The sequence below is a fragment of the Scatophagus argus genome, chromosome 20 (assembly GCF_020382885.2).
Source record: "Scatophagus argus isolate fScaArg1 chromosome 20, fScaArg1.pri, whole genome shotgun sequence".
In the NCBI taxonomy this organism is placed as follows: Eukaryota; Metazoa; Chordata; class Actinopteri; family Scatophagidae; genus Scatophagus; species Scatophagus argus.
Genome location: NC_058512.1, coordinates 3,280,597 through 3,307,621, shown reverse-complemented (window position 1 = coordinate 3,307,621; position 27,025 = coordinate 3,280,597). Strand labels below are relative to the sequence as shown.

The 27,025-nt window shown below is 42.7% G+C and overlaps 2 protein-coding genes and 1 long non-coding RNA gene across 7 annotated transcripts in view; 2 read left to right on the top strand and 1 right to left on the bottom strand.

Annotated features, from left to right (window-relative positions):
• The first annotated feature begins 71 nt into the window (after window positions 1-71).
• cacfd1 (calcium channel flower domain containing 1) lies at window positions 72-6,601 on the top strand. Its single transcript, XM_046374671.1, has 5 exons — window positions 72-729; window positions 3,095-3,167; window positions 3,908-4,033; window positions 4,262-4,369; window positions 4,833-6,601. The coding sequence occupies exons 1-5, from the start codon at window positions 621-623 to the stop codon at window positions 4,921-4,923; spliced, it is 507 nt and encodes a 168-aa protein (XP_046230627.1). The 5' UTR covers window positions 72-620; the 3' UTR covers window positions 4,924-6,601.
• A 1,181-nt stretch (window positions 6,602-7,782) lies between these two features.
• LOC124051366 lies at window positions 7,783-10,980 on the bottom strand. Its single transcript, XR_006841817.1, has 3 exons — window positions 10,850-10,980; window positions 8,728-8,841; window positions 7,783-8,374 (listed from the first exon to the last, which is right to left on the bottom strand). It is a non-coding gene; the product is annotated as an uncharacterized LOC124051366 (long non-coding RNA).
• A 2-nt stretch (window positions 10,981-10,982) lies between these two features.
• Window positions 10,983-27,025, top strand: part of si:dkey-34e4.1 (carboxyl-terminal PDZ ligand of neuronal nitric oxide synthase protein) — a 40,644-nt gene continuing 24,601 nt past the window's right edge. For 3 of the 5 annotated variants that reach the window (XR_006841816.1, XR_006841815.1, XM_046374666.1), the window contains exons 1-2: window positions 10,985-11,486; window positions 12,594-12,665. Coding sequence is in view for 3 of the 5 variants with exons in the window: in XM_046374666.1 (XP_046230622.1) it covers window positions 11,382-11,486; window positions 12,594-12,665 (177 nt within the window). In the remaining 2 variants the exon portion in view is untranslated. Of the gene's footprint in view, window positions 11,487-12,593; window positions 12,666-27,025 lie in introns of all 5 variants that reach the window. The other 2 variants (XM_046374665.1, XM_046374668.1) reach the window with 2 other exon arrangements.

The following is a 27,025-nucleotide window of genomic DNA, read 5'->3' as shown; positions in this document are numbered from 1 at the left end:
GAGGTTGTAAGTGTAATTTTAAACCAAAATCTGGTGATGGGAACAGCATGTAAACAAACTACGACGCACGTCAGATCCCTCCCACAATGCACCGCTTACATCGGCAGAGCAGCTGGGGGGGGGAGAACAACGGAGCTACAACCCAAATAAAACGGGTGGATAACGTTAACACCGAATAACACCATAGAAAGCGAGTTCGGGGTAGTGTTTTTTTGTTGTTGTTGTTCATTTATAATCTTACAAGACAGTTTATGCCGGATGCAGCGGTGCTATCCACTCCTAGCGGCAGCTGGTGGCGGTGCTTGTTAGCATGAGCTAGCCGGTTAGCTGGTTTTAACTGACGGAGGGAAGCTGTGTGAAAGGCTGCTGATAAAACCAGACAGCTCGGAAGAACAAAGAAAGGAAAGAAAAGATTTCTGTAAAAAAAAAAAAATAACGTAAAAGTTTAAATTAGATTAGGTTATACTGACAGAGACGGTGGCGTCTAACGCACTGACAAGTTCGCGGTTAGTTTGTTGAGACTAGCTACCTTAACTTAGCTATTGTTTAGGTGGTCTCGGAGTGACATTTGTAAATACTGGCTTTGGCTTAGCTTTAGCTAACATCACTAGAAAAACACAATGAGCTCCGAAGAGACCGCAGCGTCCACTAAACACACTCCGGAGGACGATGGCATGACGTGGTGGTACCGATGGCTCTGCAAAATAGCTGGGGTATTGGGAGGAATATGTAAGTAATCTGGTTTTTGTGGCACTTGATAAGTTAAGGAATAAGCCAACAGAAACTCATTTCGTACACATAGTGAATTCCCCTCTTGAGTTTGCCAGTTTATTATTTATTTACATTTATTCGAAATTTGTGCTGGCAAGTAAATCTATTGTCAACATACTTGATAGAGTTTATTGTGTGGACTCTTTAGCTTTACATCAGTATGAGTGTCGAGGCACGACAGAAAGGACATCACGTTAGAATTCGAAACAAACATAGTATTTAATTAAAATGAAATAAAATAAAAATAATTATATATTTTTTAATACTTAAGTTGCTGAGCCGAGTCAGACAAAAGCCCTGTCACAGCCCATTGTCTTCTCACTACAGCAGCCACTGCTGGGCACCGCCTGTTTGCCTGGCTTGCTCATGTCACAACAGCTGGTTATATTCTTAATTTAACTGTAAGGTACATTAACACATGAGGTATGTTGACTCTTTCCCTCAGAAGTTCAGTGTGAGACAAGTGATGTTTACTGCTGGCTTTGCAGTTTTCCAGCAGCATTGCAGCCGTCTACCCTCGTCTCCCTCTCAAGAGACACCGGAGTCGCAGTGCCTGTATCACATTAACCACCTGGGCCACTGCATATTCAGTGGGCTCTGTATTATTAAGCAGGCTGGGCGCTCTAAAGGAGCAGTATGTGCGACAGAGCTCTTCCACCGTTTGTGACTGTGTGGGCTTCTCTGACAGGTCACATAGATATCAGGCACATACGTGTGTCCTCTGCTCTCACAGGAGTTTCAGTCCAAATATGCTGTAAGGTGTTGACCCTTAAATATATCTGTATGGACTCACATAAGTTTGAAAATGTCCAAAGTCTTAGCATTCTGGTTGAATATCAAAGATTAATCCCTTATAAATTAAAATATGATCATTTATAGACATTGGTGGTAAAATACACATTCTTGTGTCTTTCTTCCACTTGACGTTTTGATGATTTGTTAATGCAGGAAAAGCACAAGTGGAGCTAACAGCATTAATGATTTCTCTCACTGAAACGATTAGTCGATCAACAGAAAATTAGTCTAGCAGCTGTTTTAACAGTTTTGGACTCTTGGCAGATAAAAAACAAACAATTTGAACATGTTGCCTTAGGCTCTGGAAAAATGATGGTTATAATTTTCTAAAGTTTTGACACGTCATATCAGGAACCTCACAGGTTTATTAATAATTGCTGCATTTCTCTTAGTGAGATCCTGTTATTGTGCATGCTGGTTCGCTGTCACTGGGACATTTAATGGGACTGAACCGTTGTTACCGTTATTAGGTCCACCTGTGTTTTTCTTGCTTTGTCTGTGTCTTGTGACAGTGTGGCAATGTTGGTCATTTTTAGCAGCTGATTCCAACGGTTGACATGTCCTCCTTTCTTTTGCCATGGGTCTTTGTTTCTTTTATGCTTCTAGGACTGAGCTCATTGGTTGATATGCTGCTGCTGCATTAATTGCCTTAGCCGAAACACTTCGGCGGTGTGTGATGTTGCCATGTCACACGTGTTGAACGTTGACATGATGTTTTCACAGCTTTTTTGCAACCTATGAACACGCTGCCAGTTGTCTGTTTATATATGAACTTGTGCACATTAATATAACTTCAGTTCATCTAATATTTCAGACAATAGATAGTCAGATATTGGATTTAGGCAGGTCAGGTCTGGCAGTGTGTGTGGGGATCAGTAAAATAAGGTTTTAACACAAATCATAGTCAGGGAAAAAGCTAAAAAAGAGCCTATATTGAATAAACTAGAATAATCATTAAAGGAATCTGTCTGTAACAAATTATCTCATGCATAAAAAATGTAGCCTGCTTTGATTTTGACACAGTGGTAATTAGTGTGTCAAATCTCATATTGGTAATTAATTTTCAGACTAACCATGTTTTTTAATAGCTTTTAGATCTAGATATGAGTGCTGTATTCCTTCATTTTATTCTGTGTTTTTCAGATGTTTCCAAATTGCTTTAGATGTAAGATGACGTAAAACCTAATTACACAAGTAGTGAAGTGCTGCTTCTGAAAGACACTTCTGTGTGTTTGCTCGTACTGTACAAGCTCCATATGTTCCGCACTGCTGATTATCTCGCGGGGTTTATTGTGCACAGGCAGTGCTAATCAAGCTGCATATCGATGAAAGCTCAGTGTGTAGCTGCAATGTTGTGTAAAACATTCAGAACATCCGCATCCATCATTTAAAGCTCTATTCTCCCTTCTGACATAAAAATGTAAAATAAAATGCCAGTGGTTTGTGCTCAGGCCTAATATTTTCTGCGTATGTCCTGTCTTAATAATGGCTCTTCTTTTTGTCTTTTGTCTCATTGCAAACCTTGCAGCCTGTGCTGTCTCAGGAGTGTGGAACTGTGTCACTGTGAACCCTTTAAACATCGCAGCAGGAGTATGGATGGTGTAAGTCTTAAACACGGTTACGCTTACACTAAATTAAGCATAAATTAGCCCATTATCTTCCATAAGCCAAGATGTTTTTATATGTGGTTGATGAGCAGGAGCAAACAAAGAAAACTTTATTTATTCATTTAAACAGTACTTTTACGACAGAGGTGTGGAGAAATTCATGTCATGAATATGTTGTGCCAAAGACTGCACTGATTTGCTCAGAATATGATGCTGGCTGTGGTTTGTTTTTCTTTCTGGCTAAAAAAAAAAAAAAAAAAAAAAAAAAGCCAAAATGCTTAGTTGACTGACAGAAATTGAAGCAGCAGCTATTTTGATGATTGATCAGTGATACGTGGAGCTTGTCAAGTGTAAGGATTCACTGATGGTCTTTGTCACATGTGCTTTTATTTGCTGCTTTTCTTTATCTGATGGTAAACAGAATATTTAAGACTGTTAGTCATAAAAAACCATTAATCAAAGAAATTATTGGCAGATTAATTGATAATTAAAACAACGATGATCAGTTTCCCCTAACCAGCTCACTGTGGAGTCCTCCTCACTGTTTCCTTGCCAGTAAACCTGAGCTGCTCTAACCCAGTTTGTATACCTTGAATGATGACTCTGACAGCAAAATGGTTCTCTCCTAAAACTCTCCAGACTTCCATCAGCTGAGCCTCAGCTGTACAGTGTTTGAGAGGAAAGTGCGGCAGATGACTCACTGCTCTGTTCGTGTCCTCTCCTCCTGTCTCAAGGTTGAATGCCTTCGTGCTGTTCCTGTGTGAAGTCCCGTTCTGCTGCCAGTTCATAGAGTTTGCTAATGCAGTGGCAGCCCGTGCAGACAAACTCAAGCCTTGGCAGAAGGCCTTCTTCTACTGTGGGTGAGAGCAGCTATGCATTGTTCATTGTGTATGCCAGCAGAGGCTGTGCTTCACTGTATAAAAAATTAAGTTTTTTGGAATGTGAATTTCTGATAGTTATTAACATTGCATAAGCAGTAGGACATACTTTTGGTTATGTGTTTCTTTTACCAGCATGTACTTAGTATGATTTACTGACTTCCTTTTTTTTGTCTCTTGTTGGCTGTCCCCTCGGTTGCTCATTTTCAGGATGGCTCTGTTTCCCATATTCTTGAGTTTCTCCTTTACAACCTTGTTTGGAAATGCCATCGCCTTTGCGACGGGAGTTCTGTACGGCCTCGCGTCTTTAGGCAAAAAGTAAGATGTCTGTTAGTAGCTGGTAACGTGTAATGGAGCTCTTGTGAAGTGTCAGAACAAATTTCAGCTATTTTTGTAATTTAATTTCAGTCTCTGTAAAAACTGTACAGTGTGGACATTTAGTAATTACTCGTATGTCTTGGTGTCTCGTCATAAAACCACTCTTCTAAAATGTCGTATTAAAACAGGCTCTCATATTAAAATCCACTATCCCACATTATAATCGGTTAACAAGATTTTTGTTTTATGCTTGGAAGTTCTAATAACCCTAATGATTATTAACTTTTGATGACAAGGTCAGCCGTGTAATAACCTCGCAATTAACACTGTCTGTCATCTTCTCCTGTCACATCCGCTTCTCTCCCCTCTTTATTACGACCCACTTCTCCCTCGTCATGACTTTTTATGACCCTCCTTCTCTCGCATCCTTCCTTCCATCCTTCCTTTCCTTCCTTTCTCCCAGGGGAGACGCAGTGACTTATGCCAGACTGCAGCATCAGAAACAGGGGGATGAAGAGAGGATGACAGGAACCACAAACGGGGGTCCGGAGTGAGACGTCGGCCTTCCCGCCCTCCTTTGCCTCCTCTCTTTTCTTCAGTTCTTACAGATGAATTAATTTCCCTATCCTCCATCCATCCTACCTCTTCCTCCACACCCCTTTCCTCTCTCCAATTTCTGTCACTACATAAAAATGGAACTGGGATTATTTATTTACTTGAACTGCTGCTTTTATGTTTCCTGAGCTGACAGTATCCAAACTTACTGACGTTTGATTCAGAACATTATCTGGTACCTGGTGTGAAACTGCGATCTCTCGTTGTGGCTCCCTTTGATCATAACTTTTGTTGTTATGTTTTTATGTCTTCTTCTGGGTTATTGTTTGTTTCCCTTTGTGGCTTGTTGCTGGTGTCAGTCTTAAACCCTGTTTGTGCAGGATAAAATGTGAGGCACATCTTTGTAGCCCAAGAGCCTTTGCAGGAAATCCGAATAGAAATTAATGTGATTGTAAAATGTACATAATTGACTTCAGATTATTCAGTACGACTTTGAGGCTGTGATTCAGGGTTGTCTGAGCACTGCGGGTAAACATGCGCCAAATGATGCACAGGTATCGGACTTTGGCTGTCATCTTGTTCTCAGCAGCTCACCCGAATATTAATATCAGCCCCTGAATGCGTCATAGGAGGAAACCTGTCCATTTCTGCATTAAAGTTAACTGATATAGTGCAAACTAGCGCTACAGCCGTACAGTTTATGATCAGAGTTTTTTATTAAGTCGACACAGAGGCATCAGATTTGATGAGATTTTTAATGTATTTGTTGTATTTACAACTTATCCAGATCAAAAGTTACATGACAGATCTGCGAACAACCTCCTGCTGTTTGAGTTTTACTTGATGGGATTCATGTTGAGTGTTTGCACACCAGCAGGCTGTTAGCGCTGAAGATGATTGGATTTGTAATGATGATCTTTGTGACAAGCATATGATGGAAAATTAGGAGTGTTTGATTTAATTTTATAACCTTTCATGTATAGACTTAAGCTAAAATTCATTGTAATTCATCCAAAAAAGTGTTTTGGGTTTTTTTTGCATGAACACCCACTGCACTCACACACCTCTGAATTGCAGCCTGGATGCATTTTAAACACACATAGATGGCGGGAATGTATCTGGTTTACCCAAAGATAAAAGCAGTGTGTCTTTATTTTTGTCTTACGCTACACTCATGTTTTGCTCAGTTGGGTTAAGCTCAGATGTGACATTCTTGCACTAAGCTCTTGGTAGCATGAGCTCTGGTACGAAGGGAATTTGATTAAAAGCTTTCAGTGCGTGGGAGAGTTCGTTTACGTGCGGTTAGTCGTGATCAAGTAGCCCGAAGTTGTGGCTGCAGATTTTTGTAATGTAAAAGTGAAACATGTGCTTATTTGTTTTTTTTATTTTTAGCCTTCTTCTGTTTCGTAATCTGTTTCTGAATGCCTGCTGCGGTTGTTGTGAGTCTTCATTGATACACCCGACCAAAACCCATTAAAATTTAATGAGGGGAAGTGTCTTGATTCAGGGACTAATTCGGTCTGCATCCCACGCCGTTATCAGAGCCGCGGTTTGCCTTTGTCACTCACATGAGGTATGCAGTGGTCAGCAGTGTACGTTTGTGTTGTTTGGTTGCCTTCCCTCTGTTGTGTCGTCGATAATAAGGATGCTAAGATAACAATTGTTTACACGTACCTCTTTAACAGCGGTTTCTGTCTCACGCCTGTTACTGGCTGCTCAATGGCTGAGTGGATTGTTCACACATAACCACCAGCTTTCAGGTACCGCAACAACAGGGCGCAGCGTATAGATGCAGAGTAGCCGATGCATAGACCATAGATCACATGCTAACGAGCATACAGTGAGCCTGAGAGTATCGTTTGTGAAGCATTTAAAACATGCACAACCAGCATTCACGAGGGGTTGAACACTACATGCACACCAGCAGTAAGCTTCAGTCTGACACACTCTTGTAGAAGCAGGAACACTCTGTTCCCTGATCGCAGCCATCCATATTTATTTTAATTTGTTGCAGCCACATGCGTCCAAGATGATTTTAACTGATTTCACATCTGCAGGTGTTGAGTGCTTTGCTGTAAGGGATACGTGTATCATGTGTGTTATGATGTGAAACCTGATCCTGTTATCAGATAGTGAATTAAACAGACTTGCTACTACTACCCTGGTGTGGGCTTCTTATGATTTTCAACTCAGCTGAATAAGTTAACATAGATAAAACATTTAACTGGAATCTTCAATCTGAAAAGAACAGAGGCATTTAATGTCTGCATGTAGGGGCTTTACATGTACAAACTGATAAAAGATAACAATTCCTTAAAGTAAAACTAAAAGGCTTGTGTTGCCAAAATTCAAGTAAGGTATGAAACCAGCGCACCTTGTCATTTAAGCACTGATTTGGTCACTTTGGCTATGTGTTAGTTAAAAACTCCTGCATCAAAGTCACGACTGTTGAATCTATGCCACCGCTTCCAAAGACCACTAATTGGCATTCAGCCTCATGTGACCCCTCGCTGTTTGTCACTGTGATTAAGCTGCTTCAGAGGCAGACGTCTTCAGTGAGATGCTTTCATTAGTTTGTCTTCGCTCTGTACATGAAAGTGTGTTTGTGTCATGAATGGCACTTGAAACCAGGGCTGCGACGCCTACAGCCGGATTGCTATTGGAGCAAATTTTTTATAAAAAGGCATTTAATTAATCTGTGTTTGTTCAGAGGGCACAACCTCACAGTTTAATTTATCAAATTGTTTTACTGTGTTTTTAGTGGGGACTTGTTACTTCTGTTTGGATCTGTGAGACTAAAACCTTTCTTCTGTAAAGAACAGTGCATTTTAGACCAAGACAACAATGAAAGCCATTCCTTTAATGATGTCAGATAAATATTCACTGTGTTAGAAGAAAATTGCTTATCGGGGATCGACTTCCAGCAGCAGATTGTTATGTGTGAACTGTTGGAGCAGTCAAAGTCTGAGTCACCTCACAAGGTTCTTAAAGTTTTTCTACTTCTGGGTGTCAGGAATTTTCTTTTACTTATTTATTTTTTCCCTTTTATTGGTGATCAAAGAACAACATCTGAAAGAGGATTTCAGGCTGTGAGTGCTGAAGGATTCATCATGTCAGCCTCATCGCAGAAATCCCGGTTAACCCCGCCCACGTCCGTTTTCCACATTTTGTTTACAGTTTTGCAGTGTTTACATATAAAGGGAAGTTTGTGTCAGCATTTTTTTTTTCACTTGTATTTTTCAGATACTTTAGGTACTTAAGTACTGATGATACTGGAATCCTGTCTGAGTATCTTTAATCTCCAGTGTTGGTGTCTTGTGGTCAGTTTCTGCCAAAAACCTTTCAATGTTTCAACGAGCCGCTGAATGTGTTTGTTTTTAATTTAAAATGCTGCCAGGCTCTCTGACTGTGGCTCATCCGTCTCTTCTTTGTGATGTTTCTTCACAGCAGCTGTAGGAAATCAGATGGTGAGAATGAAAGCTGTCCAACTCGCACTGCAGTGAGAGATAAATGTGGTGTAATACAACCGGATGGGAATGTCGCGCAAGGCTTTCACTCTTTTATCATTTGTCACATTTTCCAAAAAGAAATGAGGGAACATCTGCCGTCATTAATCAGAGCTGGAATGAAACGTACACGTTTTTTCCTGCAGAAAAGTGAATCTTTTTGCCCTCAGCAGGTTGGGTTACGGTTGTGCAAAATAAAACATTCACTCCTGCAGCCTTTCACAACATGTGAAGCGAAGAAGGAATGTAAATGATAAGACATGCAGTACAAAACTTACAAAAATACATTCATCTTACCAGTTCATCAGCAAATTCTGGTATTACAACCTAATTTTTCAAAACGCAGCACGTTCAAATCTCTTCCATCGTAATGTGGAAACACAAGCTGGTTTTGGCATCGGAGCAGCTCGCCTGAAAGAAGAAAGAAAGCTCATTCTGGAAACTCCTCAAAGCTCAGGGGCAAAAACATCAAGTTCAGTTCAGCCGCCTTGAGCTCAAAATGCCCAGACGTGGAAACCCAGAAGGCCTCCCAGACAGCACATGACAGAACATGATTCATATCTGTGATCAGGGCTGAAGTTTGTTAAGTTGTGTTGCTGCGTCTGTGAGTGTGAGACCGACCTTACGTGTCGCTGATGTTTTGAAATTAAAGGTTATATTAAAGGTTGTTTATCCTGGTGCTTAATGATCACCACCTCTCGCCATTTAATTTAAACTGCCTTATGCCAGCATTATCTCTCCCCCTGAGAAGCGTCTTCTCTCACCTGTAAATCTCTTTATTTTCCCCACCTTAATATCTCGCCCTTTTCGTGCAGATTAGTGGGATTCAGTTCTACCTGGCTGCTTCTTTCTCCTATCAAGACCTTAATTCTTTTTATTTTCATTGATTAGTCCATGTGTCCAAGTGCATCTGCTGACCTTATATATATACATATATATATTTATGTACTATTAATCTGAAAGCATATGGGAAAACATGGCCAAAACGACATTTTATTTTGTGAATTTCCCTTGGGAATGAATAAAGTATCTATCTTTTAACTTTAATCATGTATAGTGCAGAACCAGCAGAGGGCGCCATTACATTATTTCAGCAATTTCTTAGTTTTAATTATTTAATCTAATTATTTAATTAATCATGGAAAACATCAGTGCTTCGCCCACAATCAGAGGACACTCTTTATGTGGGAAGTGAACCTGTGATGCAAAACACATGCGTGACAGGTTCGCTGCTCACTCCAGCAGGAGTAAGACATGGAAGGCCGATAAAGGCTGAGCATCATGAGAATCCACACTCCACCATTTCCACTTCATGACCAGCAAACAGCCATTTACTGTCTCAAAGGAAATGTCATTTTGTGGTCATTAAAGCCGTGCGTCACGCAGGTGATGATGGAACTGAACTGAACTGAACTCTTGTTATCTGCTAACAGGCTTATTTGGGCTCCTGTGAAGAAGATGAAGCAAATGAAGATTGTGTGATGAAGCTCTGATGCAGTCATAAAGATGAGCAAAATACAGAAACTAGAAAGATTTGTTTTCTGTAGCTTCAATCTTAAAGCTGTTTGATTAAAGGAATGTTATGAACAAATATTCATCTAACTATTCATTTATACTCAAATGATCCCACTCAAACATTCCCTCAGGATCAATAAGTTTAGCTTTCTGTCTATCTGTTCAGACTTTTCTGGAGACGAGGATGAAGAAAGAAGCCTCCTCAGGTGATTTACTCAAAGTACTAATACCACAGAGCACAAAGGTAAAGGTGCATTATGCAGGATGGCCCCTGGCAGTATTACTGGATTTTTATTATTGATGCTTCAAAATGTAGGCAGTACTTTAATAGTTAGCCCAAGTGAACTTTATTTTAACTGCTTTGTGTAGTTTTGGGTAGTACAACATTAACTGATGATGTCTGCAGTAGGCATTCAGATCCTTTACCAAAGTAAAAGTATTAATACCACACTGTGAAAATACTCCACTATAAGCAAAAGTCCTGCATTACAAGTATGGTTCAGCAAAAATGCATTTAAAGTATGAAAAGTAAAAGTACTCTGTGCTTTACCATCAAATTTGATGTATTTGCATAACATTTACGCGTGTTTTACATTTCACACGTGAATCCAAGAGGGCTTTCAAACAGTTTATTTAAGTGAGGAAGTGGGAGAATTTTCTCAACACACAGGAATTATTCACATTCTGACCACAGAAAGTACTTGCTTACTACCTGCTGACTTCAGGTGTGTACTTGAGTAAATGTCAGCTACCCCTGGAGTGAAGGCCTGTTTAATTCTGCTTACATCGGAGGGGGGAAATCTTTCTTTCACCTCACTCTCCCAGGAACAAACGTATCAAATGTTCATCCTCCTGAGGGTGGAGGAGGGAGGTGGAGGTGGTGGTGGTCGTGGGGCGCACTAACTTGTCTGTCGGCTCTCCTCTCAGCCGCTCAGCCGGGTTGCATCACGCTTGGGAACTTTGCTCCAATGAGAGGTTTGCTTTGTGCTTTGTGGAGGGAGGGGGAGACGGAGGGGGAGACAGAGGGAGAGACGGCCGCAGCGTTGCCACCAACTGGACGGGATTGATTAAAAACAAATACCCCGAGCGATCGACATCACCTGCGGAGGGAAACGCCGACTTCCTCCCCGCGGCTCTGGAAACGCACATCCTGCGCGCCGACGAGCCTTAACGTCAGGAAGGAAATCTTGAAGTGTCTCTTCGGTGTGTTGTCACAGGGAAAAACAGGGGGGCGCCCGAATCTGTCCCTCTGGAGGACGGGACCTTTTGAAGCACAGAGTAACAACAATGGACTGCGTCTCCAGCGGGAACTCAGTCCTGGAGCCGTGCGGTACTCTCACATGGGATTGTAGCGTTTCGGAGCCGCTCGACGTCTGTCGGTTCGTTTGCTGAGCCGTGTTTACCGCGTGCCGTACGTACGTCGGCTGGCGCCCGGGATGCCCGCGAGGAACAGGTACAACCTGGTGGACGATTTGGCGGACTCGAGGGTGCCGCTCCATAACGAGGAGGCGTACCAGCATGGGATTAATTTCCAAGCCAAGGTGAAATAGTTTTCCTCCTTGCTCCTTTCCGACCGGTGTGTTCAGGGCTGTGCGGCAGGTGCGCGGGAGCCTTTCAGCTGGCATCCATCAGGAAGTTTGAACGCATGGCTGTGCGCCCAGCAAGTACACACACGCGGTTTTGTTGTGCGTGTTCGGTGGAAATTTGTAGTTTATTTCTATTGCTTTCTGATTTTATTTGCATGAGCGAACAAAATGGGCTTGATGTCCTTATTTCTGATGTGAACCGAAAGCCCCCTAAAAAGAAGTCATTGAATTATTAAGCTCCCGGGGAAGCAGCCAGACAACATTCAGTTTTTAGTGGCTCTGTTCACACACACACACACACACACCTGTAACTTAACTTTCTGATCTGCAGGGCATAGATTAAAGCTCTCAGGTCATTTCAGTGTGAGTGAAGAGGAAACAGAGAGCACAGCAGCTGTGAGGAGTGAAAGGAGTGTTGCTGGTCCAAAGTCCAACATGGCTGTTTGAAGCTTCAGTTTCATCAAGTCTGCTCATTAAGTAGTTGTGTTATGTCAGTTTTTCTGTCTCTCTTTCTCAGTATTTATTCCTTTGAGTGTTGGGAACACAGGCGAAGCAAAAACACAAGACTAAACAATAAGACTCTGATGGCAGGTCACACACACACACACACACACACACACACACACACACACACACACACACAGGCATGCATCCTGCCTCAAATATTATGCAAATCATATTTGATGAGAGACAAATATGAGTTACCAAATTCATTAATACACATAAGGTCATATATAAGCCAATAAGTACATATGTAAACAGAGATTATTGTCTCTCATTACAGGAAGAGCAACATGGTCCCCAGAGCCGCTTAATTACATTTAAATATATTCTAAATCTCAAGGGCAAAGCCTAAACATTCACATCTAACACACTTAGTCCTGTGGGAGTTTGCGTACTTTGGCAGTTTTTGTCTTTGTGAGAGCCTTGGAGCTGCTGCACACTCAGTGGCTGTGATGAGCGGCGGCGCTGAGTGCGAGCAGCAGCTGATTTAACACATGCTGTCGCTGACTTGTGTGTCTGCACTGTAGTAACATCTCTGACTCTGGCTGTTCACTGCAGTACGTGGGGAGTCTCGACGTGCCCAGGCCCAACAGTCGGATGGAGATCGTGGCGGCCATGAGGAGAATCAGGGTGAGATGAAATGTCATGTCATGAGCGTTGAAGGCCAGAGTCTCACGCACACACACACACACGCACACACACACCTCATCAGTCCTGTGCTTGATGGTTTCATGCAGGGCACGGACACACACATGCAAGCGTACAAAGAATGTGCAGCTGTCACATGAAATTTGTATTGAGGGTGTAGTGACTCATGCGCTGCCTGGACCTCTTAGAAAGGAACGCAGGGATGAATTCTGTAGAAAGAAAAAGCAATAAAAGAGACGGGGATTGAGTGGTTCTCTTTGCTGAATAGTACATCAGCCTTTCTAGGTATGTTTGAAAGAGTTGAAGGACGCACTGTGTGTGTGTGTGTGTGTTTGCTATTGCTGCCTTGATTGAAGTCAGATGGAGGCTTATTGTGTTATTGTGTTGAGTTCATTCGAATTTCACAAATTTTTTTGTACTCAAGAGCTCAATTTCTTTTCTCTCTGTCACCCTGTGTTTACCCTTTCCTGGTTTTTATTCACCCTGTCATATCATGGCCAGGCAGCCATATCAGTAGTGTTACTATGGGGATCATGTAATCATTTTTCCCTTTCATTGTCCCAGTAGGCCAGGCTTTTCCTCTGGAAGCTAAGGCAGAGCCGTATCAGACTGCCGGGGTGGTTCTGTGATTTAAGTGTGACTCACCGGGCCAACTCGGTTCAGACACGACGAGGCTTTTAAGCCCAGCTGAGTGAATGAGAACGAAAGAACAAATGCGTGATTTACTAAAAGAGCCATAATGTGCATGTATACTCAGAAAAATGCACAAGTTTTGAGGCACAACATTCAAACTATCTAAAAGTTTGTAGGTGTTGGTTTGTAGATGGCCGCTGTGTCGCTTCAACTGCTTATAAAATCAGAGGAACCCCACTGTTCAGAAGAGATATTTTAAGCAAACTGAACCCTTCTATACAAGTAGGTCTTTGGAACACCGAGCCTCTGAGTGAATGGGCTGAGTGTGCAGATGACGCCTGCTATTGTACTGACAAATCAATGAGGTCGTAAAGTGAACACCATCATCGGGGGCGATACGCCGCCGGGTGAGAGGCAGCGTGCAAAGCAGCAAGCACAGGCAGGCAGGGAAGATGCTTTTGATTGGTACAAGAAACAGATTATCTCTCAGCAAAACAAATACACCAGATCCAGTTGTTTTTACATCAAACTGAGGTCTGTTTACCATCTATTTTCATGATGTTCCTGTTTATCAGACACGCAGTGTGTGATTAGTGCTGAGTGTGTGCTCACATGTGGATGCATACATGTTGGCTTTGTGTATCTCTCTGTGTGCTGAGTTCCCCTGAGGCCCAAAGAAAGCCTTGGATGAATAATGAATGAGTTTGTGTATTTAGGTTGTAACTCTCAGCCTATTGTATACAATATATTTGTTACAGGCTGGCTAATGAATGAAGCGGAACAGTACTTTGTAGAGTCCCCTGGGGGATGTGCTGATAGGAAGGACCAGTCTATTAAAAAGCAACCTCTAATTTATTCATTTGTCATGTGTGTTTAATGTAATCGCTGCTGACAGTGACTGGAGCCGTGTTACTGTTTGTAGACTTTGACTGTGGGCTTTACTGTGTCATACTGTCCTTGGCTTTTACTGAACAGTGACCTCTGTGGAGACGAGTCATTATCGCAAAATAATGGAAAAAATATTTTCCCTTAAGTTCCTTTAAGGGTCATTTGCTCAGGTATTGATCAGTCTTGGCCCAGCACTTTCAAGTAATTTTACTTTAAGGGGTTAGTTAAACCAAGACTGCCCACAGTTGGTTTCATTTGGCTTGTTACGAAAAGCAAAAACAGAAATATGCTTTAAAAATGCTCTGAAATATGTAGGATCCACAATTATCAGTGATATCCATTCAATCCTTTATTTTTGTTTGTGCAGTTGTTACTGCTGTAAAAATTCCATTACGACTGCTACAAGATCCACGCAGCACAACTCGGTCTAGTCAGGGCTAAGTGTATTTATTGAACCGCTGTAATCTCAGTGAAGACTCATTGTAGTAATGTCCAATTGTTTCAAACCGACTGGCCAGCTTAGGTAGTTAGCCTGTGTTACTGCACAGCTACATGAAGATAGCAGAGGAGCGACGCGTGAAATGAAGATAACGTCACTCCAGTCAACAATAACTTGCTGTTGTACTTGCAGTAAAAGCTATAAAAGCAAATTCTAATCGTAATCCATCTAAAAGCCCCCCTCGCTGCCAGGCTGCCAGGTCAGGGCGGTTAACGTGGGCCAAACGCTGCATGCTAACGATAAGCTACGTGTCAGACCAAGTGAGGTCAGAGTATGCAGTTGGCCTTACATGACCTTACTGGTTCAACTTTAATTGTTAAAGGGAGAATTTGTTTTTTGTTTCTTTTTGTTCATGGCCTGGTTTTAAGGTGTGTCTCATGGAAGTGCGCCTGCTGTTTGTTCTGCATCAGTTTAAAGCACACGTGAAAGTAAAGGCTGCGGAGATGAACCTTCTCACACCGTGTCTGCACTGTGTGAATGCAAACGTGAGTGTTTTGGAGGGCAGACGTGTCAGATGTAATTATCTTTGTGTAGATGAATACTGGCCGGCCTTGCTGACTTTCTCCTCATCCCTGTTTACAGAAGCAAAAGACCTTGTCTTTAATTTTAAAAGCGCTACTCCTTTCTGTGCACAGACTCCGGAGCTGAGCGTGATTAAAGAGAGTGAGGAATGAACTGATGGCAGTGGGAGAAAGACTTGAGAGGAAGTAAGTCCTGGAAGCGAGCGGGCTTGCGTGGCGGCTGGCAGAGCCGTAGTCGTTTCATCTCCCACGTCTAATCACTTTAGTCTCAGTCGATGTGAGGAAGCAGGAGCATGCAGGAGAAGAGGGAGCATCTCTGAGCAAACAGTGAATCTGAGAGCTGTGCTAGTTGAGTCAAGTCCTCAGGCGTTTTACAAACACACACACACACACACACACACCTGCCATTCTCACTGCCAGGAAGTGAAGAGACACAGTTTTGGATCCTGTGGATCTTTTCAGAGTTGTGTTTTGTTAAACCTTCTCCCATTATGGCTGACTGGTCCTGCTGTGTTGGTCTGTAAGAATTTGTTTTATTCAGTTTGACCAGTGGCATAGAAACCACCCCGTTGGTGTGCGGGTGCGTTCACACACGAGTACGTAAGTTATGAATGTGTGTGTGGGAGCTCCGGTGCTTCACAATACGTCGCCTCCTCGCATTCTAACAGCCTCCACAACTGATTAACAAGGAATGACAAAGGCTGGCGTAAGGCTGCGACCCACATGGAAAGATTTGGTGTCGTCGTCCACAGCTCACTGCCTCAGAAAAGGACGTGTGCATATGCTGGAATTTCCTTGGGAAACAAACAAGCCCTGTTTACAGGAGGGCCACTGTCTGTTCACAAAAGGAAACGAGTTTCCCCCTCTCTCTTACTCCCTCGTTTCCAAACCCCCTCCCTCTGCTGCTGTTTTCTTTTCATCCCCTCACTCTCCTCCTACCAAAATAGACTGTCTCAATTTAGCCCATCTCTGCCATCTACTCAGTGCTGACAGGAATAGATTTTAGGCTCAGGGCAGGCTATGCATGCTTCCCTTTGAATTTTGATCGGCCCTAATGGGATTTTAAGCCTCCCTCGCATGTCCGTCAGGATGCAGCCTCCTTTCTCAGACTGCCAAGAGTCTCAGTGGAAGCTACATGGCTCCCGTCTCGAACATCTCAAGGAGAAGATCTGAGTCTGCCGTGCGAGAAAGAAGCAGACCACGTATGGGTCCGCTGAGTCCGTGTTAGCCTTCTGAGAGTACGAAGAGCTGCCGTGACTGACAGTCAGGAGGGACGTAGTGAGAAAACAGGCTCTTCAGACCCGTCAGAGAATGCAACACGATTTCTGTTCTCTACCTTAGATTCACTTTGTGTCCTCTGGTGCCTCCACGTTTCAGACTTTAGACACAAAAACTGTCTGCATTACATCTCCTAATTGCAGATTTTGTCAGCGGCAACCCTTGAGACTTTTACAACTCTACAGTCGCCGTCAGTAATCGTCATTAACCATCTGCTTCTCTTTTCTTTGCTGATGTGGCCACTTGTCAGTCACTCAAATAACCCCGATGCGGCAGTCAACAAATAAATGTCCACTTCGTCTCGCTGTCCTTCCTCTGTTTCTCTCTTTCACTTCACTCTCTGTGGTCAAATTTTGGCAGCAAGCTGTAGCAAATGCTTAACCATGCCCGAAGGCTGCAGAACACACAAAACACACACAGATTAGTGGTAACAGCACATCTGACTATGCACGAGTGTGAAAAGCACGAATGAGGGGTTTTATTGTGAACCTTCAGTGGAACCAGTTTGACACAGATGCGGATCAAACAACATAAACATGGGGAAAACTGAACAGGAGCCGGGACCCAATAAACAGTTCTTAATTATCAGCAGATCACAGTTTTTTGCATAACAATTATGCACCCTGCATGTCCCAGAAAACCAGGAGGGAAATGAGAGCACAGCTTAACTCCAGGGAGGGTTATGGATCTATAGCACAGTGTGAATGAGGGATATGCAGTATTTAGGGAGACATGACACATATTGGCATTGTTTCCACTGTGTATTCACTCTAGCTTAATGGCAGATGCACAAGAGCGTATTAGGTGACCTATATGTGTACTGGATTAGCTGTGATGCTGGCTTTGAAAGGGTGCAGTCACCCTTTGTTTATCGGAACCCCTGCAGGACGGGGGTTCCATTCTTCTCGATTAACATTCATTTTAAAAATAATTCACAATCTAGGATGATTGATGTTTAAACGTGTACTTGAGCGTGAACTGCTCTGTAAAGGTTGCATCAAAAAGTGGCACAGTGAAATTGTGAAACACCAGATATGTGGTTCAAGGAGCTTGGTGACATAAGGTGGGTTTTCCTTCCACCAGCTTTTCTGTGCAAACAGACTTGGTGGATAAGAAACTTCAGATCTGTGTGGAGTAATGAGAAGACCACCACGTTTGTAGGTTTGACTGGCGCTCTTTTAATTATGCAATCTTGTTGCTTCCTTGTGCGTGCATTTCAAACATGCATTTTGATATTTGAATATTTGCTTTTGTAGATTTTCCAGAATTTTGGTGAAAGTTTGCAGTACATTACAGTCACTATAGCTAAGTGGTTGCCCACAGGGCCTGTTGCTGAGCTACTGTAGCTGCTGTGTTATTAGTGAAATTTAGCTTTTTGTGTGTCCAAGCCGTTTGTTGTAACTTTGCTGTAGAATCGGATGTATCACCCTGAAAGTGAGCTGACATCCAGACTCTCAGTGAAATGCTTTTCTATTCATGGTGAGTTTTATTTAATTCTCTTTTTTCCTGCTTTTTTTTTTTTTTTGAACTGTGTGTGTGTGTGGGGGGGGGGAGGGATAAATGTACTGAAGGGACAGCAGGTTTTTGCTCACATGGATGGACAGACAGGTGGTGAGTGGTCCCTGCCTCCACGACCAGCATTATGTTGCACGCATACACAGACGCGCAGGCTTTCATCATCTGCCCTAAGGCTACGCCTTGTCTTTCAGCGCGACAATTAGTCAAGTCTTGTATGCTCTGATCTCCGCGAACTCACCCAAAACAAGCCCCATCCTAAGGAGAATACATTTCTGAGACCATGAACTCAATCTTTCTTTAGAGCCTGAAGGCACCTTGTCTTCGTAGACGTCCTCTGGCCGCAGCTTCAGCACGCAAAGTTGTGTTGGTTTTTTTGGGTTTTTTTGGGTTTCCTCTGTGTTGGATAAATGTGTGTTATTTTTAGTATTTCCTGACTTGGACATCATTATTTTCTAAAAAATGACACAACACAGATAGTTAGTTTTTATGTCATGTGGACATTGCGAAAAAAAAGTCAAATTCAAACGTCACACAAGCTGATCAGGGCTGGCATTTTCAACTAGGTCAGCTGTATAAACGCAGTATTATTTTCACTCTATTTGGGGGTATTGCAACATGTCAGCAACTCCAAGCTTATAGTTACATTAGAGTGTAAAAGGAACTCAGCCAGAAACTCATCTGAACAGCTCTAAAACCTGCCTGCTTGTTACTGTGCTTCCTGCCGCAGAGCCTTCTGTAGCTAATCTCAAGTACAAACACAACTTAAGTCAACAGCGCAGACGCTGGACATGTGTGGGTGGGTATGTTGGTGGTGTGTGCCTGCACCTGCATATCTGCAGTCACGTGAGCACACTTGCATCAGGGTGCTCATATGTCCTTGGGTTTGCACAGACTACTGTATGAGAGTTGTATAAGCTGTGTTTCTCCAAAGGATGTACAGAACGTCAGGAACGTTTTACAATACGATGCAGTGCAATCCAATACAGCTAATCAACCTAAAGTTACCCAATGAAAGAACAACCTTCCATACTCTTTTAATTTAGGTTCTTGTATTTGTTTATTATATCCGTGCTTGCAGCTGTAGGTATTGTAAAGCAGTCTGTTGATTGGTTTATCAGTTCACCACTTTGGAATAATCTCACCAACCGCTTGATTGATACGATATTTACTGAAGATATTCATGTTGCCCACAGCGTGAATGCTGCTTTGACATCCCTGAGTGCCAAAAAATCATCAGCTCACAATTTCAGTTTGCCCAAGACAGTCTGAGCCAATACAGCCTCATGAAGCTGCCTGCATGTCTGTACACTTTTAGTCTTGTTTGAGAGTATTTTCGCTTCAGAGCATCTTTAGTAGCAGAAGTGGAACTCCTTATCATCTGCATCTGCTGCCTGCTGAAGTCAATGTTTCACATGCTATCATATGAACCACAACTATTTGTGCTTTCTTTTTCTCATTTCCTTTTGTTTGTCACTGTGTCTACATTTGGTGCAAGTAATTCTCTGATCTGCAAATTTACAAATTCGGTTCAGTCATCCTGTTTGTCCCAGCAGAACTGTTCGATTTGAATTAGATTAGAATTTCAATCGCACGGTTTGCCTCATTTCGTCTTTTGATGAATGGCACCGTTGAGCCCTCACTCCCCTCTCACTATTATTCTGCTGATCTGAATTAACCACAAATGTCAGGCCGCTCCTCAGGTTTCCCTGGAGACCAGCTTTGCCGCCAAAACATGTCTTTGTCAGCTCCCCTTCGGGTCAGGGATGGGCTCAAAGTTTGGTGCGGATGGAGAAACTAACTGTGCTCCAATTGTCATAGCTGCACAGGAAAGGCATGGAGAAACAACACTATTAAGGTTAAAGTATAACTCACATTTACACAATTAAGTCTGCATTTTACCAGAAACTCCCCACATTACTTAAAATAAACATGTGCCAGGTTCATCGGTTGTGCTTCTCTGCCTGGAAGCCTTATTTCTTAGCGTGAGTAGGCAGATAAACTAGGCCTATTGTATTATGGTATCATTTCTTTGATAATGATTGAGGAAAGTGCTGCAGGCTTTTGAGCTGGCAGATAGGCTGCCCTACTTCTAAATGTTGTTTGGAGTGGAGTGTGTGCACGGTTGTGTACATGCGTATGTGTGCACGTTCATCTCACTTCTCTCATCTTGTTTCAGCGTGCCACACAGGAAGCCTCAAGGTCTCGTTCTCCTGTTCCCATCGTTCAGCCTCCTCCCTACGCTCTCGTTCTCTTGTTTCACTGCCTTCATCTCTCCTTCATTGTTGCTACACTGGCTCTGCGTTGTGCTCCTCTCGTCGAGTCTGTGTTGGTTTAAGCATGCAGGGTAAAGCAGTTTGGGGCTCAGAGATCAAGTTGGTGTTAAATTGCTGCCGGTGTCAACACCTCCGTTAGCAAGTTATCTACATCATATATTTGTAACATCTTCCTCCGGACCAGCTGGAATGATTTACTCTTGAAGAAGCAATATAAGGTTTTCGTGGCCGAAACGGTCGACTCACATTGACCAACCTGCTGCCTGACCTGGGGTGGATGTGTGTCTACTGTCCCCTGAATCCTAAAATAGTAAATGCAGGTTGCCATTTCTACAAATATTAGGGATGGAACATATTGCCACTTGAAAGTCATATAGCCGACTCTCCAAAAAGAGAGAGGCAGCAAGAGAGAGGGCAAGAGGAACTTATGTTTTAACTTAGATATAATATAATAATATATAATGTAATTCTGTGGTTTAGTGAAATCTGCTGAACGGCACTGCAGGCTGGAGTCTGTGCTAACAGTGACAAGAAGCTGATATCTCAGCTTCCTCATGTGGAACTGAGGCTCAATGAGCAGTCAGTAGACCTGTGATCTGCAGTTTGCCTGTCTGTTGTCACAAAAATCCCTCAGTTCATCTGTTGAGTTTGGCTGATGCCTTTAGGAATCCGCTGCTCGGGATCCATGGGATTGTGATATATTTTTTAGTTATTTTTTTGCTTTTTTAGCTGTAGTCCGTTGGGGATGGTCGGTTCCTGTTATACTCTAATTGGATAAATGATGTGAGCAAACTGCCAAACACTCTGCCGTCCACACAGCCACTAACGAGATAACGTATTCTCTGCCATTCAGATGACAGGCCTAATGTGACTGTCATTCAGATTAACAGCATCTCAGTCTCAAAGAGGACCATGTCCCTGCCTGTCAAGCTCGGTCCATTCATTAATGTGTGCCGCAGAAGGGCTTTTGTAATAGATGCAATAAAATCAAAGCTGTATTTTGCGTTGTTTATTGAATAGAAAAGAATTATGCTCTGTGATTTACTGTAGTTTATACCACACACCCCTCTGCAGTGCAAGTTTGAGAAAGTGTTGTGCTGCATTCTTTGTTATCTCCACTTGCATCAACCCATCAGGGCAGAAAAAAACTGAATGGTTAATGAGGAAGGAGACAGCCCATAAGCCGTCTAATCATATGCACTGGAGGCATCAGCATATTTTTGGAACAGAATCTCAATTTCCAAAACTCTTTTTTTTTTTCTTGTGCTTCCCTTTGAATACTTTGATTTCTCACTTTCTTTGTGTGTTTGGGGAATACGATAAATCCTGCACTCCTCTGATCTCTTCCTTATCTTCCTGCCTGATTGTCTCCTCTTGCCATCACCATCTTCAGATACTAATACAGAGTGTGTCGTGACTTCTCAACATTATCCGGCCTTCATTATCCCAGCTAAAAGTATTACCGGTCTGACCTTCTCCAACAACCTTTGGTCACTCACAGTTACGGTGGATATGAAACACACAGATCTCTGTCACCAAACTTGTCCATCTTGGATGGTGTTTTTACCTGCCTGACATCCCTGTGGGTTTGGCCAACATCCATGAACTAAATGTCCTGAATAGTTAGCACCAGTCCATGACACCTAATGTTACATCTTGGGTTTGTCTTTCCACACAGCAAACTGCAGCCCACACTGATGTAGGTTATAGGCTTATATTTTTTGTAGCATGTACCACTTGTAGCATGGCTCTTGGTTGGAAATGTTAACTAGTTGGTCTAAACTGAAAGATATCAATGCCTATTGAATGGGTTGCCATGAAATTTTGTTCACGGTGCCCAGAGTATGAATCCTGCTCACTTTGGTTATCACCTGACATTTCCTCTACAGCCATCAGGAGGTTTACAGTGAGGGCTTGAGGAACAGACAGTCATGGTCCCCAGAGGATGAACCCTACCGTCTTACAGTCCTACAGCTCCACCATGAGGCTGACATTTTTGGTTTAGAGTAAAACATTTTGACAAATCTTGGGCGAATTGAAGTTTGTCACAAACATTCATGTTCCCCACAGAATGTTTCGTCACAACTTGGTGATCCCTTGACTTTGCATCTGTGATCATAACAGCAAAAATCTTTGATTCAAACAGCAGCTAAACTAATGTTAACATCGTCGCTGTGAGTGTGCAGCCTCACAGAGCTGCTAGCTTGGCTGTGGGCCCATGTTGTTTTCAGGGTATTATCACAAAGATAGTAATGTTACAGTGCTTTTGATCTGTTCGATGGCTTGGTTATCACACTGTGTACTGCAGTCCTTTGATTCTGCACAAAACACATGCAGTGCTTTTGATCTATTTCATTCCCTCTAATCTCCTACAGTGCATTACACATTATGAATGAGTCAGTGAGGGGAGCCACCCAATGAAAACGCTAACTTCACTGCGCTCTTTTTCCTGATATTTAGTAAATTGTGCCGTGATTCAGGCCCTTCTCTTCAGTGTGAATTCCTATTTGCCTCGACAAGTGGAAAGAGGAAGTAAGCGAGGGGGGAAAAGTGCAGACAGCAGTAAGTAGGGTGAAGGTGCCTGTCATCTATCAGTGCCGTGTGGTGGCACACTTTGCCTAACCTTCCTGTGTCAGGCAAGCTGTTGCCGGTGGAGTCTGGATGAGGAGCTGTCTCAGTCCTCGCAGACGAGGATTTAAGCTACTCACGATTGAGCTTTATGAAAGCTCTCTCACGCTCTTAAAGCCTCTTCCAAAGGGGCTTTTTGGGACGTGTTTACATGTCAGGCACAGATGGCGCCCCTGATTCACACCCAACGTTTAACCAAACGGGGTTAACATGTGGTTAATCAGACAGTTGCATTTGGCCTCAAACCTGTTTTATTAAATAGTTCATCAACTACGTGCTTGTGTTCTCCCTTTCTGATGTCCGATGTCCAGGTTAGTTGTACACACAAGACACAGATTCTAACAGATTCTAGGTTATTATTAATCTCTTTGTCTGTGCACTCAGAGAATTACATGGCTAATTTAATAGTTTAATAATTGTTTGAGTAGTATGAGGTTCCAAATAACAGCTATTTTCTTCTTTGATTGATTAATCGTTAAGTGACAAACAAGGACAGACCTTCACGTCTTGTTTTGTCCAGCCAATCGTCCAAAATCCAAAGAAAAAACAGCAAATTGTCTCTAAACATTTCAAACTCTTGGGCAATTTTATTTAATAACTTTCAATGACATATCAGCCATTCCCTTGCACATGTCTCTGTTGAAACTGATCTTGCTGACTGTATAGTAGAGTGAACTGTGCTTTTGCAGTATATAGATGTGGATCTGTGATGCCCGCCTGCAGTTTGGTGCTGGGATTTTAGCGCCTGTGATCTGACAGCGTTCGTCCCAGTAATCCTATTACTCTGACTGCTGCTTCGCCAGACTCCTGCATTGGAAGGAGCCACGCTCAGCATCTCTGTGTCACCACTTGCTGCAGGATTCCTTGTTGCCTAAGTGGTTAAATTTATTCATTAACCTGCCAGAATGTCTACATTTAGACGACAGTTTGCTTTCAGTTTTGATACATCTGTGGGGGGAAAAATGAAGCAGGCACGCCTACTGAGGCCAAAAAGACTTCTTTATACTCTCGACCAGATGAATCCTGAATGATACAGCCTTGCCTGCTAAGCCAGTGAAGCACTTAATAAATGATATGCAGCTATTTACAAGCTCTAGAAAGCAGTGGCATGCATCACTGTTGTGAACCCGGATGATCCATCAAGTTGTTCATGCTGAGCTAAAGACACCAAACAAACAAGCCAAGTCACAAGACAAATGAAAGAACAAAATCATTTGTCGAAGACAGTTACATCGTAATCTCAGCACACACTACATATTTGAACTAACTCCGTTCCAGATTGATTCCACAGGTCAGCAAAAACTAATTCAATACTTCTGCATTTTTAAACCAGATTTCTCTTATTAAAGGATTTTAAGGCAGAATAACTCAGCTTTGAATAATAATTTGTGTCTGATATGGTTATCCTCAAAAAACAAATAGTTCTGTAAATGATTTTCATTCTTTCTGGCCCTAAAATATATCACTGTGCCAATATCTGTTTGTTTCAGACATTCATACTAATACAAGACCAGATGAGATGTCATGCATACGCTGCTAAAGTCACATTTACAGATTTACATCTACAGATACATTATTCTGCACAGTGAATGAAGTCATAACAAACAGGTGCTACTCTGAGAAAGACTAAAGCTAGCAGTCATTTTGTTTGTTGTATATTCACTTCCATCTACAAACACAAAGCTGGAAAAAAGCCTTAAGTTGATGCTTGATATGGAAAACATCTTGTCAGAGTGAGGAACCCCCATGCAGCCGGTCAACCAGGGACAACCAGTCCCTCTGACTACAGTCGCACCAAAATCAAACCATATATTGTGGCGCCTTCTCTTTAATTTCAGTGGATTTACTTCACTCAGATTTACATTTAAAGGAGAAACTGTCACTGTCTTTTTATGCAATACGAGAGGATTAAGATGACTTTTTCTGTGTCAGACTGAATCGATGGGGGTTTTTGTAAGTTATGAAATAATGTTAATAATTACCTCATGACTGCTTGAAAATTCTGGGAAAGGCAATGTATTTATTGTTGTATTTTCCTGAGTACACGTGGGTGAACGCACTTCTGCCCGTGTGTCACTGAGAGTGAGTGTTTGGCATGCTCAGGTTGTTTCTTTTGTATTTCCTCCTTTCCCCATGTGACTAACCCTGAGTAGCTGCCGTCAGCGCTCTGGGACTGGCTGTCCTTTCACTGTGCCTGTCAGCGACTCACTCAGGCGTGGGTCCATTCTCACTGCAAGGGCGCCGACACTCGAGGAGTGGCTGCCTGGGCCCGCAGTGGGGCTTAGCTGGTTTCTCTGACAAGCCTGCTTCAAGTGTAGTTGATTCCTCTCCAGAGGAGCAGGTTGACTCATTCTAGAGTTACAGTTGTCATTATTTCAGCTTTTCTCCCTGACCTTGCCACGTTAATTTGAAATGTAAGGACATAACGATCATCAACAAATTGTAGCACATGGTCTGTTGTAATGGCTGCCCAGAGTTTGCAGACTATTCTGCTCCTGCCCCTGCCTCTGTCCGAACGTATTAACGAGGGCCAGGATTGATCAATTCTGTCTGTCAGCTGCTATAAACACACTTGCAGTGCAAGTAATGAAAGTCATTTATCTATAGATGTCACAGCTGTCGCTCCCAGATGGAGCTGGTGCAGTCAGTGCCAGCTGTGGTTGCTTATGGGTCTTTCAGGATTTTATCACTAAAATTAAAAATAAACATACTGGAAAAATTACACAGCAGCGAGAGCACAACAGAAACCCTTCAACCAGACCTGCTGCAAACTGTTTAAAAAAAAAAAAAAAAGAGCTCGCAATAAAAGCCTCAGTTGTTCTGCGCCTTTGCACTAAATTCCAGTCTTGCGTCTAAGCCCACTGTCATGCAGAAGCCCCCGTTCAGCAGCCCTGTAAGTGGCCTGTTTCCTCTTGGCACCTTCTCCCCCTGAGGACCCGCCTGCTGCTGCTCACTGGAGGCTGCCAACAGACTGGAGCCCCGGATTCCAATCCATAATATGCGCAGTCAGGCGGAAACCTCTCACGTAGGCAGAGGCAGGCACCAGCGAGCGTCTAAATGCATGCAGACGCACACTTTTTAAAAACTTGTTTGCCAGTCGAGCTCTTGTATCTTATTCTTTCTTTCTTTTTCAAGCCTAACATCACCAGCGTGCACAAACACAAACTCCGCCTGTTTCGGATTTAGGCCAAGGTCATCGTCCGTGGTGACTGTGAGGATAATTGCTCCCTTATCACACTCCTGCTGACTAATGATGAGATGTGCCAGCCTACTCTGGAGGTTTGGGCCTCTCCGGCGTCATGGGAGTCACTCCGTCCTCCTTGTTTGGCTGCGAGGATGAGATGCCTGTCTGGGAAAAAAAAAAGGAAAACACTCGCAGGGTCAGAGACGAGTTGAGCAGCGGTGATTAAAGCTCCAATTCTTTGATAAATTAATGGGACATTGTAAGCAGCTTCCTGATTGTCAAAACACTTGAATTTCTTTCTCTTAAAAAAACAAAAAAACAAACCTCTCATATGGAGTTTACCAGAAAATATGTGTGCTAATTTTATTTCAAATGGTTTCCTGTCACTTTGATTTCCAAGAAGTCTGTTGTTTTTACGTTAAATGCCCAGGCTGGTTGGACAGCTGTTGTGTTTCTCAGCTCAGTTCTGTGCCCAACAATCGTTTCTTTGTGTACCAAATTGGGGAAAAAGAAGTGAAATTCCTTCTAACTCCCCAAATCCTGAGAATCGTAATGAAGGGGTTGCTAGGTTGCAATCTATAGGGCCTATTGTGTACTCCTGTATGGATTCAGTGGTACTACAGGGAGCATCAGTGACCCACAATGCACCCCACATTCCTCTGCTTTTCAGGATCGACAGACGGAAATGCGGGGGGTTGCACTTAGTTTCTTATTCCATGATTTGGTTTGCAAAACCTAAATCTTGCTCATTTATTTGCTCTAAAAATACCCATGAAAGGGGAATGGAGGGGAAAAGTGTGTGATTTTCCAACTTTTCCAGTAAAATTTCTCTGAAATCAGACTTTAACAGCACAAACCAAATAACGTTAACTAAAAGATTCAGAGGCTTTTTCTTTAAAGCTTGTTGACGGGCACCTTAT